This window comes from Nyctereutes procyonoides, unplaced genomic scaffold, assembly GCF_905146905.1.
Source record: "Nyctereutes procyonoides isolate TBG_1078 unplaced genomic scaffold, NYPRO_anot_genome, whole genome shotgun sequence".
NCBI classification, from domain to species: Eukaryota; Metazoa; Chordata; class Mammalia; order Carnivora; family Canidae; genus Nyctereutes; species Nyctereutes procyonoides.
This window is the reverse complement of record NW_026575122.1, coordinates 14677949-14699959: the sequence shown is the minus strand read 5'-3', so window position 1 is coordinate 14699959 and position 22011 is coordinate 14677949. Positions and strand designations below refer to the sequence as shown.

At 38.7% G+C, this 22011-nt stretch overlaps 1 protein-coding gene across 4 annotated transcripts in view; it reads left to right on the top strand.

Moving 5' to 3' along the window:
• FHIP1A (FHF complex subunit HOOK interacting protein 1A) overlaps window positions 1–22011 on the top strand; it is a 235332-nt gene that overhangs the window by 133599 nt on the left and 79722 nt on the right. For all 4 annotated transcript variants that reach the window (XM_055336258.1, XM_055336256.1, XM_055336257.1 and 1 more), the window contains one exon: window positions 11341–11572. In XM_055336258.1, coding sequence (XP_055192233.1) covers window positions 11468–11572 — 105 coding nt within the window. In that variant the 5' untranslated portion in view covers window positions 11341–11467. The remainder of the gene's footprint in view (window positions 1–11340; window positions 11573–22011) is intronic.

Sequence of the window (22011 nt, the reverse complement as noted above, 5' to 3'; positions counted from 1 at the left end):
AAGATACATGATATTTTTTGGTACAACCTGACCCCAAACTACTACTGCTTTGTTGGGATACTCAGCTATTTCTCCAGCTTAATAAGAAACAGTTTGTTGATTTCCAATAAGTACTTTGCTAAGGGATGTCCATAGTAATTTTGAGTATTTGCATGTTTTGCCTTGTGCACTGACACTGGAGACCAATCTACAGATAAGTTGCAATTTTGTTCCAATAGTATTTAGTCAGCTCATCGATTTTTTTGGTAATCTCCCAGGGTTTAGAACAGAAGTGAATTATTATGCATATATATGTTAATATTATATAAAATTATTCTTCCAAAAAAAGGAACTCCTTTGCTTCCATATCCTTTTCACAGCTCCTTTGATTTTAGAAGTTAATTAGCTCTCAAGTTCATGATGCTTTGAGGGGAAAGTAGGGACTCTTGTCTACTCTTTTTTCTCATCGTTTTCTACCTGAAGCACTAACTCCAGGGAGAAATAGTGCCAGTTGCAAAATTTATCTCAAGCAAAACTTAATTTAAAACATTGTCTTTGATTTTTCTTTTCTTGCTTTTGTTTCCTCTTTCTTTACCCCCTTACAAAAGACATGGATACCCACGTGTTAATTTAGTGGAGAAGAGCTTTAATTAAAGAAGTATGGATAGCCTGAAACCATTCAAGTCTGTGCCAGTCACTCTAGAGGCAAGTGTAGATGAATTGAAGCAGAATATGGGAGACTTGCGATCTACCCAGTTGCTTCTGGAAGCTTATAGATAAATTAATGCCTTCCTCCCCATGAGGACAGCCTCTCTGCAGGTCCGCTTAGGGGGCTGGCAGCCATCCAGTCAATAAGCCATCCTTGCTGCAGCAGCAGAACTGCTTAATATGAGTCGCTTTAGCTTTTACTTTTATTTGTTGAAAAGGCATCACAGCAAGCCTAAACTCTGGACCCCCCAAGCAGAAATTAGAGCCTCCATTACCCTTTGTTAATTGCAAATTACATAGGGCTTTTCTACTGTAGTGTCTCTGAAGAGGCAGGAACTAATGAATAGTATTTACATCCGTGTGCAGAGCTAGACTTGTGTGTGTGCAGCAAGAGAAAGAAGCAGAATGTACCTCGCATTGAGGTAAAGCACTGCTCTGTTCAGGGGTAACCAGTGCTTACCAAGTTCTGCCTGTAGTAAAATGGAGGCTTTAGAGTAGTGAGATCTGCTGTTAATGAGAGCAACATTTTAATTTTTATTTATTAATTTATTTTTAAAGCTTTTATTTCCTTGAGAGAGAGCAAGAGAGAGAACATGAGCAGGGGCAGGGGCAGAAGGAGAGGGAGAAGCAGACTGAGCAGGGATTCTGATGTGGGGCTCAATCCCAGGACCCTGAGATGATGACCTGATCCGAAGGCAGACACTTAACTGACTGAGCCACCAAGGTGCCCCAAGTGCAATGATTTGATTTGATTTGATTTGATTTTTTTATTTTATTTTATTTTTTAAAAGATTTATTTATTTATTTATCATAGACAGAGAGAGAGAGAGAGAGAGATCGAGAGAGAGAGAGAGGCAGAGAGGCAGAGAGGCAGAGACACAGGAGGAGGGAGAAGCAGGCTCCATGCCGGGAGCCCGACGTGGGAAACGATCCCGGGACTCCAGGATCGCGCCCTGGGCCAAAGGCAGGCGTCAAACCGCTGAGCCATCCAGGGATCCCCTAATTTTAAGACAGAAAGTTTAAGAAATTTGTTTGTAGGTGCATCTTGATCTTTGGTTTTCATGGCAAGTATTAGTTTGAAAGATTGGGGTTTGTACAAATAGAAAAAAAATCTTATAAAACAAAGATAATTTAAAAAGTTTTAGTGCATGGTGATGAAATTGCCCAAGTAGAACTTCAACAAACTGCAATACTGAAAGCTTTTCTAAATATGAGAGACCTTCATAGTGAGCTGAATTTCCTTTGACTGCTTTTGTTTTTTTTTTCTATAAAAAAAAAAAAAGGTTCTTAAAAAATTGAGAACTGTGGAGAGCCCAGGATTCCTCCAACTACATTTGGAGAACCAGTGATCTAGACTGACAAAAATTGTGGCAGAGCTTTAACTTTTCATATTCCCAGAGCTATGAACCCCATACGGAGAGGTAAACTATGTAGATTTAACCCAGTAAATATTATTGTACAATAATACTAAACTTTAGAAAAGTGGTCCTTAAGAAAAAGACTGCCACTCTTCTGAATTCTTTGTGCTTTCTTAATGTGTCATTTTCATCCATATTTATTCTGTTGGAAGTTAACAACTCATAACTACAGAAGTAGTTGTTTTTTCTTTGTGTGTTTTCTGTTGAATGTTTCAGACATTTTGTGGTCCTTATAATTGATTCAAATAGCATATTATGGGGATGCCTGGGTGGCTTGGCCATTGAGCATCTGCCTTTGACTCGGGTTGTGATGCCAGGGTCCCGGGATCAAGTCCCGCATCAGGCTCTCTCTGAGGAGCCTACTTCTCCCTCTGCCTATGTCTCTGCCTCTCTCTGTGTGTCTCTCATGAATAAATAAATGAAATCTTAAAAAAAAAAAACCCAAAGCAAATAGCATATTATGTTAGGATACTCTTTTATTCCTACTCATACCTGTCAGGCTATAATTACTGCAGGACACCTTTCCTGCTGAGATGAATAAGAGACTTCCAGCCCACTGTAATTGCCATACAAAGCTGGACTTGTGTATGTTCCTTAGGTGTGGGATGTTCATTGGTGTGTATTTTATTATTTATTTATTTATTTATTTATTTATTTATTTATTTATTTATTTATTTATTTTAAAGACATTTATTTATTCATGAGAGACACAGAGAGAGAGGCAGAGACATAGGCAGAGGGAGAAACAGGATCCCTGAAGGGAGCCCAATGTGGGACTCCATCCCAGGATGCTGGGATCATGACCTGAGCCAAAGGCAGATGCTCAATCTCTGAGCCACCCAGGCGTCCCTTGGCATGTATTTTAAATTTAAAAATGTTTTTGCTAAGTAGTACATGAACATGGTACCAAATTCAAAAAGTGAAGAAAGGTACACAATGAAAAGAAGTCTCCTTGCCTTCACTGTCCCCGGCCACACCATGCCCCTTTGCTCAGGCACCTGCCTCAGATGTCGTCTTGGGTGACTGCACAGATGGTCTGTGCATTTACAGGCATATAGAGTAACATATTCCTTTTTTTTCTTATACAAATGGAGGCATACTGTACTTGATGTTCTGTACATATCCCGACAGCCTTTTGATATCAGTACGTTCAGAGCTGCCTCCTTTTTTAAAAAAAATTGTGACATAGTATTCCATTTTATAGAAGTGCCTGACTTAAATAACTGGACCATTGCTGGTGGATATTGAGGATCTTTCCACTTGTTTACTATGTAAATAATTCTCCAAAGGACATCACTGTAGTTAGAGAGGTGTTAGTGGGTAAGAGGCTGTGTCTGGGTCAGATCCCAGGATATCTGTTTGACCTTGATTAAACCAGTTCCTTTACCTCTTTGTGACTCAGTTTCGTTATCTATAAAAGAAGAGAGTATAATTCACAGGATTGTTGAGAAGATTTAATGGTACAATATATTTCAAATTACCCTGCAAAGAGAAATGCGCAATCCGTGTCAACTCTTACCGTTAACCAGTCTGCCATTTGCAAGGTGAAAGTGTCTTCCTAAGATAAATTCACAGAAGTGGTTTTGACCAAATTAAATTTTGCAGACTGTTGCCAAATAGTTCTCTGTAGGTAGAAGACCAGTTTATGCTCTCACCTGAGGTATAGGAGGTATACTCATTTTTATTTCTCGTAAGTCACCTCTTGATACGTGTAAATCTGGACCGTGATTGTATATTCCTGAGGTCCAAGTTGGAGTTGCTCAAGAGGGAGAGATTTCAAGTTAAAAAGTTTTTCTTCCTGAAAATTTTCAGGACTTCTAGAAGGTCTTGCTTTTTACTCTTATCAATATGACAGCTTCTCTTAAATCTTAATGATAAACTGATTGTGGCAATAATCAATGTTTGAGTGCTAGACTACTTCAAGCCAATAGGTTTTTATTATGTACTTAGAGTCCTTTACGTACTCATGGATGAGAAAATGTGGCCTTTTAAATATTCAGAAAACAGTGGTACCGTTTGTTAGAGGGATTATTATATTTCCATGTAAGGAAGTCTTACATTTTTATGTTCATAAAAAATAAATGTGAAATTAGAACTTCATAGTCCTTTGGCTATCATGTGGGTGCTACTACTGTTCCACTTACTTGAAGGTAAGACACCAGTCTCCATTAGCTCAACACCAGTGGTTTACTCCATTTCTATCACATTTATAGTACACGAAAGGCACCCGACTCTGTGGCCCATTTCATAGACTAGTAAAGAAGAATGCTTTGCCCCAGTCAGCATAGGCTTGTGTTCTGGGAGACAAGCAGATTTTTGGTTCTGAGCCTTTGCTGACATTATAATAAATGCTAATCATTTTGTACCTCTGATGCCTCACCTTGCAGTGTTTTGGGTAGGAGTGGAAGTGCCTAGCCAGCCATGAAATTTGTAGGGCACCAAGGCCTGAACTGATTATTTTTCAAGGGCATGGTTACTCATGGGCTGAAATAACCCCCACAGTGCTGAAACAGAACTTTTAGTTACAGTTCAAGTCACAAAAGTTCTACAACTCTCTTCAGTAATACCTTCAGTATTGGAGCTGGCCGTTAGCATCTGTTTTGGAACTCTTCATGGTTTAACCACGAATGCTGCTTTAACGTGGCTTTTAAACTTTTTTGAAGGAGGGTGATTCATTGACCCTTTTTAGAATTGGCTGAAGACTATAGCCACCTCTCTCCAGAAAAGGGATGCTAACAATTTATGAGATTCCTAGATATATAGGGAATGTTATTGGTACTTCACTTGTTGCCCTTAGTGTGTCTTATGCCATGCACAGATGAAGGATGTTTTTGGAAAGGAGGCTTTTCATGTTGTTATTTCCAAAGGCAATCATTACCTCACCTTGGTTATACTATAGGTTACATATCTGAAAATTTTCACTGAAAGCATTTGGAAAGCTCCTGGGAGAGAACTAATTCTAAGTATAGAGTAAACAGCACAACCTCGTAAAGTACCCGCTTTTCCAAAGAAAATGACCAAGACATGTTGGTCAAAAACTTAAATATTGTTTTTTTCTAGGAACATTTCTTGAGAAGAACTTCATTAGTATGAGAAGGTTCTTTGATTCAGAGCACTCATCCCAAATCTCTGCTTTAGAATATTGTTCCATAGAAGTTGTCGGATCATCTTGTTACTGCATTTACCTTAGTTAAATTTTAGGGCTTTGTGCCAGAAATCTTGACTGAATTGTCCCTTGATAGCTTTCAACAAAGTAGTGCATACTACCAAGACTATAGCGACTAACAACCTTGAGTAGACCAATTCCTTTACCTCTTTGTGACTCAGTTTCCGTATCTATTAAAGAAGAGAGTATAGTTCACAAGATTGTTGAGAAGATTTAATGGTGTAACATATTTCAAATTGCCCTGGCAAAGAGAAATGCTCATGTTTGAACAAATCACTCCATGTGCACAAGAAACTTCTGTTCAGTCACCAGTGAGCTGATGTCTCAACACTTGCTATAATTTTCAAAAGGTGTAATTTTTACATTCCAAATCCTTGCCAGTAGTGGTTTCATTTCTTAAATAGCCTTAAAAATTAAGTCCCCAAACAAATTTCGGGTATAAATATGAATTTTAATTTTAATTTTTCTTCTCCATTTTTTCTGCTTATCAGTTTCATGGCACTTTGGTATGACCTAGTTGGCAGCCTGTTCTAGTGAAATTAAAATGTAAAACATGGTGAAATTATTTCAAGGAATTATTGACAGTTTTCTGCAGTCTCATAACTAGTTTTTGAAGTATGCATTTATTAAAGTCTGAAACTATTTGGAATGTATGTATGGAGAGAATTTTCTTTGTGTGCATTCTATGTGTTAACTGGTGACCTACAACTTGGTAGGACAAAACACGATTGTATTTTACTGAATAATGGACAGTAATCAATGAATGAGCCAGAGTCAAAAACTATGGCAAGTTGAGGGAGCCTTAAGACAAGGTCTGGGAGAGTCAGATATTGGATGCTTTATTTTTCACAGTCCAGCATTGCTATGTGATATGAGAGCGAGAGAGAAGGAAACTGGGCCAGAGGATTACAGCACAGGGAGGATTTAGGTTTAATAGGATTTTATTAGGCTCTAGGTAGAGGTTGTCTGAGGTAGCCTGACCCAAAATGAATTCCCCTCCCCCTACTGCTATTACTTATAATTGAGGGCAAAAATTTCCTCTCTTCGGGTGTTCCAAATATTTGAAGAGTCTTCACCCCTAGATGGAATTTTACATGATAAGCACATTTACAGTAATAGACTTTTTATGTATTTAGTAGCAGCCAATTCAGGGCATTCCAAAGTGCATTCTAAAACAATGAGTTAAAAAAAAATAAAACAATGAGTTCTTCGACCCAGGAAGAAAAAAACACAAACAAACTGAATTATATTAGAGATTGTTGATTCTTGTGCTTTGGGTTCTTGGAGTGAAATATGCTTTAATTGTTACAAAGAAAACATATAGAATCCATTTATAACTAGAATTCCTACAAAAATTTTTATACAATGAGTATTCTTCTTCAAAGCTTGTCTTCTTAGCCCTCCCCAGTTAGCATAACAGTTGGAATAAAGTACAGAAAATAATAACTTTCTGAGCTAGAGGAGACCTAAGAAATCATCATGTAGTCTTAACTCACCTAAGTGAGGTTCCAAACCAAGATCCCTGTTTTTCATTCAAGGTCTCACAGCTGGTTAGAATCCTGGGGCCATTTCCCCATTTAGAGTTCAGGTCCCCAAGAGGCAACTAGATGTTTTCTGACTTCCACACTTGGACAACTGAATTAAAAGCTCTTAGCCTTTGCCCTTTGTTCCCCATTTTAAATCCACCCAATCTCTCTAACCATTTCCACAAACCAACCGTAGAAACAGGAGAGAAGAAGGAGAAAAATAGAAAGGGAGCCTGCCCTGTCTTTTCATCAAGTTCAGGAGATTGCTTCTGATTTGGCAACTTGCTATGGAAAGACTCCACATGGCTTCTCTTTTATTTCTAGGCCTCTCATTGCTGTGTGGTTGATGTTGCCTTTCTTCTGCTCCTGTTGCTCTATCAAAATACATAAAATAAACAAACCAACACACACACACACACACACACACACTGTTTCCTTCTCACTAGGCCTGCAAATGTACTCACTTTTTCCTTAATAAAAGTGTTCCCTGGGCTCTGTGTCCCTTTAAGGTGACCACCATTTCTTTCCCTTAAATAATTTTTTATAATCCATTATTAGAGGATATTATATTTAAATACATAAAGGAAGGATGGCATGAGATCATATATCATTAAATGCCAAAATGTTTACATTGTAATTTCAGTATGACAGTGGAAGAGGGGTATATTAAAATACAGTCATTAGCAGTTCAGGGGGAAAATGTGATTTTCACACTTTTTTTTTTTTTTTTTGATTTTCACACATTTATAGCTTTCCTAAGTATTGTAGTTTTCAAAGGAGGCTGAAATTAGATAAAGATGTCTGTCTATTTGGAAATGAGATTGAAGGAATTTTTACAGTTGAAAGAGGTATAACATAGATGACTAAAATCTAAGCTTTTATGATTATATAGTATATTCTATAACTCTCTGATATGGAAACATATGTTTGTGCTTTTTGTCATAGTCAAATAAAAGATATCATGTACCTTCCAAAAAAGGCAAATAAGAATACATGTAATTCTTTGTCAGTTTTCTCTCTCTCACACAATGGTTTAATAATGTTTTTCTTTCCTTACTGATGAAAAATATTTTTGTACATAATATTAATGACATATATAAACTCAATTACTCAATATTGTCTTTGGAAATAATATAGTCAGTTCTGCCTTTGCAGTGTAGAGTCTGTGCTGGTATAGGCATGTATGTTGATAGCTGACCTTCACCCCATGCCCAAAAAACTCAACAACCACGCCACAAAACCACATGCAACCACTGTTGGACAAAGAGTCCTTTGGGTATTTTTTGGTGTTGGTAATTCATTTGAAGGAAGTACAAAAATCACTCTGAATGGTTTATAGAGCTCTTTCTCAGGCATGAAATTTGAGTTGATGTGCATGTGGGTATTTATAGGAAGAACAAGCTGAATCTGTGGCAAGAGTGTTCCTCTGCACAGTGTCAGTGCCAGGTCTGATAGGCTGGAGAGGGCAGAGAGCAAGAATGTGGGGAGATATCCAGCAATGCCATACTCATGATACAAGCACACATTCTGGAGACTTCAGCCTCTTTTACCCACTTCTGGCTTTTTTGCTAAGTTTTGTCCTGCTCTGTTCTTGGGACTTTTATTTATTTATTTTTAATTTTTTAAAAGATTTTATTTATTTATTCACTAGAGAGAGAGAGAGAGAGAGAGGCAGGCAGAGACATAGGCAGAGGGAGAAGCCGGCTCCCTGCAAGGAGTCGAGTGTGGGACTCGGTCCGAGGACCCCGGGATCACAACCTGAGCCAAAGGCAGATGCCCAACCACTGAGCCACCCAGACATCCTTCACTTGGGACTTTTAGCTGTGCTCTCAGAATTAATTAAAAAGCTTGGAATGGAGAAATGCAAAAAGAAGAAGAGTAAAGCCCAAAAATAGGCAAATGCAGAAATATATTGAAAACCTTGGCGCTTGAGGAAATACGCCCTTATATGTCTCTCATAAATATGGAGCCATCTCTCGCTTTTAGTTTTATATTGCCCTGGGGAAGTGCTAGTGCTTTAATATTCTATCATGGGAATAAGAGAGAAAGAGAGTGGAAATATCCAGCTCTTTTGTCTCTGGGTGTATTCGGAAGTATTTTCATTTATAGAATCTTCTGGCATAGTGTTTCCTTCTTAAATGTAGCTTGCTTGACTTGCCTGTGTTTAGAGTCTTCAGGCATCTGCTTCAAAAGTATGATTGGATAAGCATCATCCAAGTGAGATGCACTTTTCTCAGAGAAGAGAGAGCTTCCTTAAGGGAATAGGGCCAGGGATTACAGCCAGGAGAAAGGAGAATATAGATTTCTAGAAAGAACTCTGGACTGGGAATCAAGAGACTTACTTTTGATTTCCATCCAAACGAACTCGTAGTTCATGATTTTAGCTAAGATATTGATCTCATCTGTAATTCAGTCTTGCTATCTGAAAAGATTCCACGCAAAGTCCCTTTGAGAATGAACTTAACAGACCTTTGAGAGCATGTTTCTAATTTCAATTTAGAAGCAATTGGTATGTTGAATGTTCGTCTCATATATTTGAAGACAAATCTGAGAATCCTGGAGCTGGAAGGAGTTTCAAGGAGTTGTACTTTTCGAACCTCTGGGATAAACCAAAATGCTCTGATTTTCCTGTTATTATCATTGCATCATCTGAAGAAAGGACATTTTCACAGAAATATTATGTTTAAGACAATGAGGGAGTTGAATAAGAACTTCTTTCATGTCTTATCACTGAAAACAGGTCTGGACATTGAATTGTTACCTCTGAGGACCAGCCTGGTAACCAAAAGTGAGGTGAAGAGGTTGACACTAGGATCCTAGGGAAGAGTGGGGACATGTACTCTGTGTGTGTAGGGAGGCCACTCCTGGTTTTTAAAATACCAGATGGGCCCAATAAAACATGCCTATCAGTGGCAAAGAGCATTGTTGGCAGTGGGCAATGTCTTAATTGAAAATAAATTTGGAGATAGCTCAGTGGTTGAGGCTATCAGTTCGTGATCCTGGGTCCTGGGATCGAGTCCCTGCAGGGAGCCTGCTTCTCCCTTTGCCCATGTCTCTGCCTCTCTCTCTCTCTCTCTGTGTCTCTCATGAATAAATAAATAAAATATTAAAAAAAGAAAACAACAAATTTGTATTAATAGGAATAACATGTTGGAGAATTCACTAATTTGAATAATAAAATGTAGTCCTAGAAGATACACACAAGCTGTTTCCCTCAGGTATATAATTTCTGTGCACCTTCCTCAAACAGGCCTTCTTCTTTCTGCATACTTTAATCCTCTTCCATTCTCCTTGAACAATGTTTCCTTTCCTCAGAATGATCAACTCTAGCAAGCTTTCTGTTCTTATGTCCATACATTTTTTTTCAAGATATGAATGTTGAATGGTTAGCCTCCTGCCCCCAACAGAAGCACTTGTTTTGAATATTCCTTAACTATTTTCTAGTGTTCAATTCCACTCCTCACAAAGAACCTGACCCCTAGGCCTAACCCAAATCCTCGCCTCCAGCCCCCTTTCTCACATTTTATTGTTTGTAGAACGAACAGTTGACCAGTGTTCTCCTTGTAATATCCTTCGTATTACTCAGTTGAAAGTCTCTGTTTGTTGGCACTACCAGTCTGAAAATTTAATCAAATCATGGATTTTGTTTTCCAGTGCACTAATAATTATAGTGTAATCACTTTACCCAAAAAATAGTATTTGCAACTGTACCCAGTCCTTTTTGTGGGGTGATCAAACTGGTGAGATACTGACATCATCTTACTGCTTCTCTCTGGGAGTTAGCCCCACACAACTGGATCACGCTCTCTGACCTCAATGTCTTTTTCCTCCCGACTGTCTCTGCGGTAGTCAGACTTTCTTCATATTTTAGCCACATAATTAATTTTTCATTTGTAGGTGTGCTACCTTGTACTCACACTGAGTAAGCACTATCTTGTTTTTGATGGATCATTTCTATCTCTGATTTGTCAAGGTTACTTGGAATTCTATTATTTTTCAGAAAAGCCAGAAAATTTAACTTGTTTTATAGCTATGAAATGACTGAGAATGCTTTCAATTCCATTATGACAGCCATTGATTAAAAGAAATTCAATCATATTGGACCTACGAATTTGGGTGCTATTTTACAACTACCCCAGGTTTCATCAGGGTATTTATTTCTGTCACTATTAACTAATGGCTTTCCTGTTCTGGATATTTTTAAATTCCACAGACAATGGTATCATACATAGTTTCTTGCTCAGTTATAGAAATTAGATTTGAATGATTAGAATTATTATCTAGGGGTTTGTGGTTGAAGGTAGTAGAGAAAATAAACCCAATAATTGTTTAATTTATGCATGTTGTTTTGGTACCATCATTATTTCATACTTTCAATAGCAAGGTAAGAGAAAATAGGGGAGCCTATAGATTGGGTAGAAATGCCTATTTTGTAGATATTTTTGTTCTGTGTTGGACTTTGAAAATGTCTATGCTTTGATTTAAATTTAATGGCCAGTGTCCTATTTAATAATGAGATGCATTTTTGTTATTGCCATTACAGGTTTCAGAAGATGACAGTGAAATGTGATGAAGTTACATTTCTTATATGATACTTGAAAGTCAGTGACTGTTTGCCAAATTTTCCCGAAAATTAACTATGACTTAGAAGCACTGATTTACGAAGGTTTATGATGTCATCGGTTACTACAGAGAACAAATTCCAGCAGGCTGTGAGCCTGCAGGGAGTTGACCCAGAAACATGCATGATTGTATTTAAAAACCACTGGGCGCAGGTAATGTATGAGTTGCACTTTTTTTGCTGGTATAGGTAGCCTTCGAGGCCTCTATCACATTGAACCAGGGGTTTCCTACCTCTGTGATAGGTGTCTAGGCCTCCCAGAAATATAGGAAGCTGAACTCTCGCAGGTAGGAAGAAAAGCAACTTTCCTTTTTTTTTTTTTTTTTGCTTTCCTAGATTAGATATCTGTTTGAAAACCATGGTTTCCATCAAAGCAATTAGGGAACATACATATTCCTCAGGTATTTTTGGAAGAACAGCCATTGGCCTTACAGTGACTTTTACGTCACTCTGCAATAGACTTGACTGTGATTACAGACTCTGTTTCCCTCCTCCCTGCTGATTTCCATCTAGTCCTTACACTCTAACAGTGCTAAAGTACACATGTATTAAATATTTACCAAGTGCTGTGCTGAGTACTTCAAAAGCGTTACGTCATTTGCTCTTCTCCACAAACCCATTAGTGTTAGCTTCCTCATTTTATAGATGAGGGAATGGAAGATTAGAGACGCAGAGGAACTTGCTTGAGGTTCTATAGGCAGTGAGTTTCTAAGCAAGTATGTAGACCTTGGTACTTGATCTCTGTGCTCTACCGTTTTTCGGGCTGGTGGTCTCTGTGTAATTTAAGGAAAGAGGATGCCTGGCAGTATCTGAATTCATTACAAAGCTGATTATAAAAGTTTTTTGCTCATTCAGTTTGACTTCTCTGTAGCTCGGATCTGCTTGTATAGACAATTAAGGGTTGAATGTTTAGAAAATTTATCAGCTCACTACTTTCCTCAGGGAGTTTACAAGTAGTAAAATAAATAAAATTGGTCTTCTTTACTACTTGTCCAACATTACACTCCCTAGGTGAGCCGGTAAGTGGCTATTTATGTGACAGTTTTTTAATGACTACCCAGTTCCTTTCTGTGGCCAGAAACAGCACAGGGGTTAAAGCACTGAGCCTGCAAATCACAGCAATTATGGGGGACACAGTTTAGATCAAAAACAAAATCAATTCTGCTTCTGGGTCTTTTACACTTTGTAGCTTCTTGTCACTAGTGTAAAGCTTCCAAGATTTTTTATGCATTTCCCATTCTCTGACTTTTTGCTATTAGAATCTTAATGGATTTGCTCTGGATTTAGCAAAGGGAGGAAAATAATTCAGGAGTTTTCCAGATAGAGCAATTATCTTTGACTTTGCACTTTTATAAGTAGTTTAACGTTCCGACTCCAAGTGAGGTTGTGAACCCTAAGGGATGTGCCCGTTAGTCCACTGGATGTGGGAAGAGTATTTTAGGAGGCCTATTTTTATCTTTATCTTTGAAAAATTTCTATTTTGTGTTTATAAAGTACATAATATGGTCACATATTAGTATGTGAACATTTATAAATGTATCTAATAATGATTCGCTCTCATTTTTTTAACTGGTAGGAGTGCACAGATGTTTTATATTGAGAATATTTCCAACCTCAGTAATTTCATTTGGCTGAAAAAGCCTTTCATTCTAATACATAGTCTTGTCTCTGGGCCCATTTCGTGTATTTGTGTAAAAAATACTGTGTAAAAATTGTAAGCATTCCTGGTGGAGGATCTGTGATGTGATCCATTTAGCATTCTGTGCCACTCTTCAAAGACATGATCTATCATCACCCTCTTGATTTTATGTGGATGGATCATTTGCCCTGTCAAATTCCATCCTGGGCAAGCTTTCTCCAAGCTGCTAGAGTACTGCTAGAGAGTCTTAATTCAGGGATGTGTAAATATTCTTTCACATTGCTGAAGGAGTACATATTGGTCCTAGAATCCTATTACTCATTCCCATATTTGATATGAATGATTTCCGCATTATCAAACATTTTGGGTTATCTGAAGCATGGTACCCTTTTTGAGTACAGAAAAAGGTAGAGCTGAGGGTAAGGATAACTTTGTCAGAGGGAATGGTGTTTAGTTATTAAATGCTTCCTTTTGTAAAATGGGGACGCTCTGGTCCTACTCTTGTTTCAACCATTTAACTAGCTTAACCTCTTTAGACTTGACTTTTCCTTTTAAGTAAATCTGTAAAGTGCCCGCAGCCTCTGTCTACTTCCAAGAAAGGCTCTTGAGGGCCTTTTTGTTACCTTTATGAATAAAAATATGGCTCAAAGAAATGCATGGGGATGTCAACACAATTATTGCTAAGTGGAGATTTACTAGCCCCAACTATGGTTACATCATGGTAGGCTAAACAGGTAGCCATGATATGGGCTTTTAACGAATATATGGATGACATATACTGACGCATATATGACGCTAATTTGGATGACAAGGTGAGATACATTATTAGAAAATGAATAGCAGTGATTACAGGAATTAAGTCAAAGGACAGGACTATTACATGTGAAAATGGCGTGGGAAGTGGAGAAAGTGAGATTTTGCTAGCCTGACTGTGGGAAAGGAAGGTTTTGATGACAAATGAAAAGAACATGTTAGAGAAGGGGTACTGGGAAGAAATGCTCAGCTTTGGCTCTTTTTGGTGGTACAAAAAAGGGTGAAAAGTCAGGGCAAAACAGAGATAAAGGGCTCTGTGAGAGGTAAGGCATGAGACTTTCAGTTGGTAGGAATAAATGATACTCAGTGTTTGGGAGTTTCATACATTAGCACTTTGCTGAGAGTTGTGCTGGCTGGGAGTGCATGCAGAAGAACGGTTGAGAGGACTGGGAAGTAAGCTAAAGTCTGATATAAACTCCTATGACTCCTGTGAGGACAGCCCCTGGGTTCCCCTGAGGCAACCCAAGGAAACCTGTAAGGCTGACAAGAGATGTGGCCTCATCAGAACTGAGTGACAGCATTGTATTTACTGTAGGGTTCCATTAGCTGGCAAGCACCATGCTTTTTATGTGTTAAATTAGGGAAAATGAAGTCGACAGAAGTCTGTGGTAGTGGAGTTCTTCTGTTTGTTAGGATACTTCAGTACAAATTCAGCACAATTAACATATATTTGACAGGTTTTGTTCCACTGTTTACTAGTAGCTTCTGTTCCAGACCTTGACTTAAAAAGCAAACTTTGATGGAGGAGGATATCCGCTTGCCCACCTACACCTTGCAGCCTGTCAGGGACAGCTTGTTACACAACCAGCCATCATCCAAGGCAGTCTGTGATTTGGGAGACATGCCAGTGGAGAGACCTGAAATGGCCCAGTCTTGCACTTGAGTTTCCAAATTGGTCCCTGGGTCCTGTGATCTCATGACATCTCCAGAAGGGTTCTCTAGTGGACATTCAGGAATAGTTACATTCCTCACGGCAACCCTGGAGAATCCAGGCTATTGGAAGCAGCCCTTGGCCTATACTTCCTCTCACTTTCTGAGATGCCATCTCAGCAAGTTGCTCTCTGCCCGTATCATTTTTCTAGTTGGACATTTCAGGGCACCTACGGGCCAGGATGGCACACAGGGTCATTATAGTCTGACCTCATTTCACTCCCTGTCTCTGATTTTGTCTCCAGAGATGCAGCATTACTTGGAGTTCCTAACCACCCCCACTCTTAGGCAGTGTGCGTCAGGCTATTTCAGGCTTCTCTGCCTTAGGCATTCCCTCTTCTTCCTGCCTGGAATATCCTACCCCCTGGTTAAATGCCTCTCCCTCTTAAGAGCTCTTTGGGGACATCAGTTCTTTTAGGAAACCTTCCGTGTACCTTCCATGCTCTTTGATGCTTCCACTCTAAGCTCCAACAGCATCCTGAGTGCTCTTTTGCTGTTATGCCAACCATGTTTTATTAAAATTACATGTACAGTAGTTTCTTCCCAAAGTCATTTCAAGCTCCTCATAATCAGAGACCATTTGTAGTTTACCTACATCTCCAGTGCCAAGAATAAGGTAAGCCTATTGTAGATGTTCAATAAATTGTTGAACTGAGAGACAACAAATGTGAAATACAACTTCAGAAGAGCTAGGTGATATAGGAAACAGCGTTGAGCATACACTAATAATAAAACATTCTATAATTTTCTCATAAGATCTTTGGACTTGGATTTAATGATGTGTGATTTGGGGGGCTGTGTGTTTGATTTTTGTAGTAGTCTCTAAGAATAGTTTATAGTCTCATGGACCATCATTTTTATCTCTTGCCTTTGCTTCTTTGCTTCTTTTGAGTGGAAGAGAGAGCAAGAAGTAAGAAGGATTGGTCCACCAGATAATAAACTATTCAACTAGGGCACCTGGGGTGGCTCACTTGGTTAAGTGGCTGGCCTGTGGCTCAGATCATGATCCCCGTGTCCTGGGACTGAGCCCTGAGTTAGGCTCCCTGCTCAGTCGGGAGTCTGCTTCTACCTCTGCCCCTCTACTCACTCTAATAAAAAACAAAAACAAAAACAAAAAACTATTCAACTATATTGCCTTGTGAATTAAGCCACCACTTGTTTTTCATAATGGCACAGTTGTACTTTGTGAAGCTTCACGGACCTTGCTCTATTCATTCTCTGTTCTCTCTTTTCAAGCATCGAATCAGTCAGTATTGGTTATATACTCAATGGTGTCTACTCTTAGAGCCAGGAAGACAGAGGTGATGGGATAAAAGTAAAATCAATGGGGGATGCCTGGGTGGCTCAGTTGGTTAAGCATCTGACTCTTGATTTTGGTTCAGGTCATGATCTCAGGGTCCTGGGATGGAGCTCTGTTTCGGGCTCCATGCTCAGTGAGGAGTCTGCTTGAGATTCTCTCTGTCTCTCATTGCCGTTTCCCCCTACTCAAATAAAAATAAATAAATCTTAAAAAAAAAATCAAGCGGAAATGCATATTTCTGGATGCTTCTGGTTAGTCAGTAGCCCAAAGCTGTTCCTCACCACCCTCAGCCTCCAAAAATAAGTGGTTATACAATTTTTAAGCTAAGAAAATTTCAGAGCTCAACTAGAGTAATGGTGGTTGATGAAGTAAAGCTAGTGTGTCTAGTAGCCTTTTTCTTCTTGATGGGGATGGGGATAGGAAAAACAGTTAAGTCAAATGTCTTCCCATAATAATGTAAAATAAGTACTGTGTTTTAAGTATAGTATCATGTGTAGAGCTTCAAGTAGCTTGATTCTATTAAACAAGTGTAGAGCACTTATATGGATTTGAGATGTGCATTTTGACCTGTTCCCTGTGAAACCGATTTTCTCCTTCCATTCATCTTCATTCTTTTGGTTTTTCTTTGCCTTGTCATAGACTAAATGATAGAAATAAATGAAGTCTTTGAGAGATGAAGAGTTGGGAAATATTAGAGAACCTGATCTTAATATCTTAGTCAAGTGATGTTTGTTAACATTTAAAAAATTTATGTTTCAGCTTTTCAAGTACTCTAAACTTGACAGTAGACTGTAAAGCAGAACAAAAGCTATGTTTCTTTAGAGGGCCGAGGCATTAACTTGTGCTTCTATTGGACTTTAAAGTGGTTGAACATGTGAAAATGTCAGCAACTCACCCACTGTATGCTCAGTGATAAGTCTGTTTTTGCCATGGAATGGAATATTATTACATAGATCATTACTTTCGAATCCTTTCCCTAATACCTAAATTTAAAAAACATGCACAAATGAAGGATTAGCTTATTATGTTATTTTATTGATTGACGGTCCTACCATGTTTCTTTGTTGCACTAGTGCTAGACCATCTTTGGTCCCAAGGACATATGGTGTATAGATACTTTACCCTGTTTTGTCCCAGATTGAGGTATGCCTCTGGAGTGTGGGACAGGAGCTGAAATAAACCAAATTGTACGAACATATGTGTATTATTAGGCTGTTATCTTAATATAAAATAAACGACTCAGTACATGTCTCTCAGGGCAATAGGTGTACCAGGAATGTGTCAGATTGAAAGACATGGCTGTTAAGTGATGATCAAGGACTGGATGGAAACTCACTTTTGTTGTAGTTATTTGGTACATTAAGTGGAAATTGGCTTAAGATCGCAAAAGCCTGCCCTCCTTCTGTGTGATGGAAAATGTTGCTTAGTAACTTGGTTTTTTTCCACGGTGCCACTTTAAATTAGCATTCCAAAGGATTTTGAAGTATGGGTTGTATTCATGTGACTTTCTTGAAATAACTAGGCTCTAACCAAAGTGGCATAAGTAATCATCTCTTAATACATGCATGTATGTAAGACATAAAACAATATTAAGATGGAGTCAAAGCTAATCTGACAGGTAAATACTTGTGTTTACCATGAAGAATAATCATTTGTTAGCTGGAGGAGTGATTATGTGGATCTTTCATTCTCAAAGCTTTGAGCTTCCTATTTAGAATTTGTGAATATTTGGAATTCAGGCCTGTTATTACTGACTGATGGGAACCAACTTTAGAGCTAAGGATAGAAGTAATTGATAGGATATGAATTAATGAAAGAAATATGCTCTTTGTTAATTTCATTTACCCCCTAATAACCTTCATACTTACCAGGCAAATGACTTTGGAGTTAGGTTAAAATTTAGCTGTATTGGTCAGATGATGATTTGTGTACCATTGTTCGCACTGCCGATTTTTTCATATATTTGTTACTTTTTAGAATTTTGATCATTTATGTGAGGATCTATGTGATCCAGGCTCATGATTCACACACACATATATATACCAGCTTGTATTTATCAAAGTTTATAGACCAACAAATGCCTAGCTATGATTGGTGAAACATTTAGAATGCTATTTCCAATCTTAGCTGGCTTTCTTAATGAGCTTGGGCTTTATCTGGGACTGATTGCTTTATTAAATAGCATCTTCAACCTAAAGAAGTGAACTTGTAAAGGAAATCTTTGCACAGCATGTTTTGCTTGCTTTCCCTCTCATCTGTCCTTGGGTCTCTCCAGCTTCTTTAGTGGTATTTTTTTTACCCTGAACTGAATCCCTGTGACAGTATATAGCTAAGAAGCCAGGGCTGGGAGAGCTGTGGCAAGGTTGAAAGCCTAAGTTTTAGAGGATACTCAGGGGAATGTGCTTGGCCTGGGGAAGCCATGGGGAGCACCATGGGACCATAGGTCCATAGTACTGGGAGGTCAGAGTAGATAAACGGGTGGAAGTAGACAGCAGGGAGAAGTCAGGACACAGGAATATTGGGGTTTGGTGGAAGTGATGTGAGACGACAGCACTAAAGGAAAGAGTAAGGAAAAGTCCAGGTCACATCAGGAATCCATCACTGTGCAGCAGACTTGGGACGTCAGAGGGTCTTTGGTGTTTCAGTGCATAGTGTGCTCTAGCCAAGAAGCTTCTTAGGCGTTTCCTGTCAGGTTGGGCACCAGGCCCTGGGTATGGGCCCCGAGAGCCCACTTGTAAAAGCAGGTCGTGGGTGTGTCTGTCGGGAAGGGAAGGGGAGGTGGCCTGGGCGAGTCCTGACACCCAAGGAGAGAGGTTAAGGATATGTGTCAGCAGGCTAATTAGCGTTGTGCTGAGCTGTGGATTCCGTGACTCACAGGCCTTGCTGTAACACACCCTCTTCCAGGCAGTGACACTGCCCGGCCAGGGCTGCGAATGAGTGAGGGCTCTTATTATGTCCGCTCCATTCCAGAAGATCAACAAACTTTCTACCTCTGTGGGTTATTATAGCTCTGTTCTCACCTTTCTCTGCCCATTGACCCATGAGGCGGTGTAGAGGAGCTTACAACTATAAAGAGGGCAAAGATGCTTCAATTTAACAGTGGCTAAATTCCTTGCATTCTGTATAAAAACCTCTGTTCTCTTTTAAAAAGATTTTTCATAACAACAAAAAAGTAGGTCTGTTTGCAAAGGAATATGGTTGAAAATTAATATAAATGACAACAAATTTTGAGAAGAATATACTTTGTGCCCATGTACATAGATTTTCCATATATTGCTTACACACATTTAGATATGTAAGAAATACTTGGAGGCATGCATGTAGTACAGGTACGTATACACATGTGTAAATTTATATGGCTTAGGAATTTCAGCGAATTAGATTTCAATTAGTTTTAACTCAGTAAAAGTCATTAGAACAAGATTACTTTGTCTACTTTTATTTTTATTTATATTATGAAATTAGATCAATTTACGGGGGGGAAGAACTACTTAACTATAAAATCCCATTTATATCTTTTTTAGACTCACTTCTGATCATGTGTCTATTTGTCAGTCAGTATATTAGTTTTTAACTTAAACGATTTCATATATATACATTTACATGTAATAATTTAGTAATATGATTCACTTAGTGTTTATTTTTAATAGCTTTATTGTAGGGTGATATAATATTTTGATAATAATTCTCTTATTGTTGATTGGGTCAATGGTATTTTTTATTTTTTAATTATTGAAAATATCATTGACATGAACATTTCTTAACAAAGTATTTTTGGATCATTTCCTTGGGGCATTTTCCCCAAAGTGAGATTAACAAGTCAAAGGGCAGTAACAATTTTATGGCTTCTGTTGGATATTGCCAAATTGTTTTCCAGAAGGATTGAGCTAATTTGCCCCACCACCAACAGTGTATAAAGCACAGTTTCAATTCTAGACAGTTTAGACAGTCTGAGCACATGAGAAGTATAATTACATTTCTACCCCGAGGCCCACCTGTATAGATAGCTCTCATAACTAAACTCAATATGTGGACTTTGAAATTATAGAACCAACAAAGTGTGTTGCTAATTTATTCTTCAGAATGTGGAGCCCTAAAGTCAGAGCTTTTGGGGCTGGAGAACATGCATGTCGAGGTGGAGACCCCTTTTGGACAAGTGCAGTACTGTGGTCCTGTGTGGTGTGAAGTTGGCAAGGCCAGAGCAGAGGGAAAGACTAGCCAGGCCCTAGCATTTCTGCCAGTGAGGTCGTCAGGCCTCAGAGGAATTCTGAAGGACTTCTGGGAGGTTGGGGGATCCTGGGGGGGTGGGGTGGGGTGAGATTTTGGAGTCTGGCATACGGCAAAGGAGAGGGGACGTCCAGTGAAGACACCAAGGACACCACTCACTGAGCCATGTACCACCCAGGTAGCTGCTAACTGAAGGCCTTTCTCATTGCAAATGTCAAGTCGGGTGTTGGAATGATTTTTTTCCTTTGTGATAGCATTATTAATTGTATAATGGAGGTTGATAGAGATTACAGATTCTGTAGAGATCTAGTCATTCTGTAAGGATACACTTGACTGGTCTGTAAAGGCTCCATTGCCTTGTTTCTGACAGGGGAAAAACTTAAACCTTTCCCCGAGAAATAAATTTTTCTCATTGCTCATGCATGCTGACATAGCATTGTATCTTTGCCAGCTTCCCCAGTGACTTGCAAAAATTCTTTAACCTAAATATAGAACATGTAACAGCATGTTATAGAACTGGGTCAGGAGGGTACTGCAAAAGACAAACATAATCCCCATAGCATGCAGTTTAGGAAGGCAGAAGGGAACAAAGATAAAGTCATTGATAAGGCTTTGGGTTGTCTAAAAATTATGTGTATACATTTTAAAGGAAGTAGATTGAGTGGGATATTATAAAAATTCTAAGTCAGACAGTTACATGGGAGTTGGGATAAATTTTTTTAAAAGATTTATTTATTTATTAATTCATGATAGACATAAAGAGAGAGAGAGAGAGAGAGAGAGGCAGAGACATAGGCAGAGGGAGAAGAAGGCTCCATGCAGGGAACCTGATGCGGGACTCGATCCTGGATCTCCATGATCATGCCCTGAGCCTAAGGCAGACGCTTTAACCGCTGAGCAACCCAGGCATCCCAAGGATAAAAGAATTCTTTTAATTTCTAGGTCCCAAAGTAGAAGTAAGTCTTGACAGGTGGAGAGAGGTAGGAAGCATTCATTAGCCAGCAGTGGTAAGGGAGAGAAACACCAGGGCTGTCACATGACCTAATTGGAGCTTCACTTATATTTTACCATCAATCAATTTTTGCTTTTGGTGGTAAAACATGTATAACAAAGATTGCCATCATAACCTTTTCTAAATGTACAGTTCAATGCCATTAGCTACTTTTACAGTGTTGTGCAACCATCACCACTGTTTCCAAAACTTTTTTATCACCTCAAACAGAAACTTGCTATGTTAGGGATTTATTTTGTTAATTGGTCATTTCAGAGCTTTTTCTGGTTTCAAACAACACAAGGTTCAAAATCTTCATTTAAAAATTTTTTTAATTATTTTTTTTTTTTAGTTGCAGCATATGCCATAGGCTAAATTCTGCTAGGTATGTGTCTGTTGTTCATCGGTTTCCTTTCATCCCTCCTAAACTTGCATGGTTGGTGGAAGAGGGTGCCCATCCAAGTAGAGGAGGGAGGAATGTTCTGTCGAGGGCATTGAGGAGCTGTGTTTCCCTGTTGGAACCTCCGAATCAACTGTATTTGTAGAAGAACATGCACAGGCAGTCTTACTTTACTTCATGTATTTTAAAATTAAAAAGCAATATTCTTGACAGTTCAGAAAAAGAATTGAGGACTTGTCATCACTTTGAATGCAAAAATGACTATTGACATAGTTGGTAACGATGGATCTAAA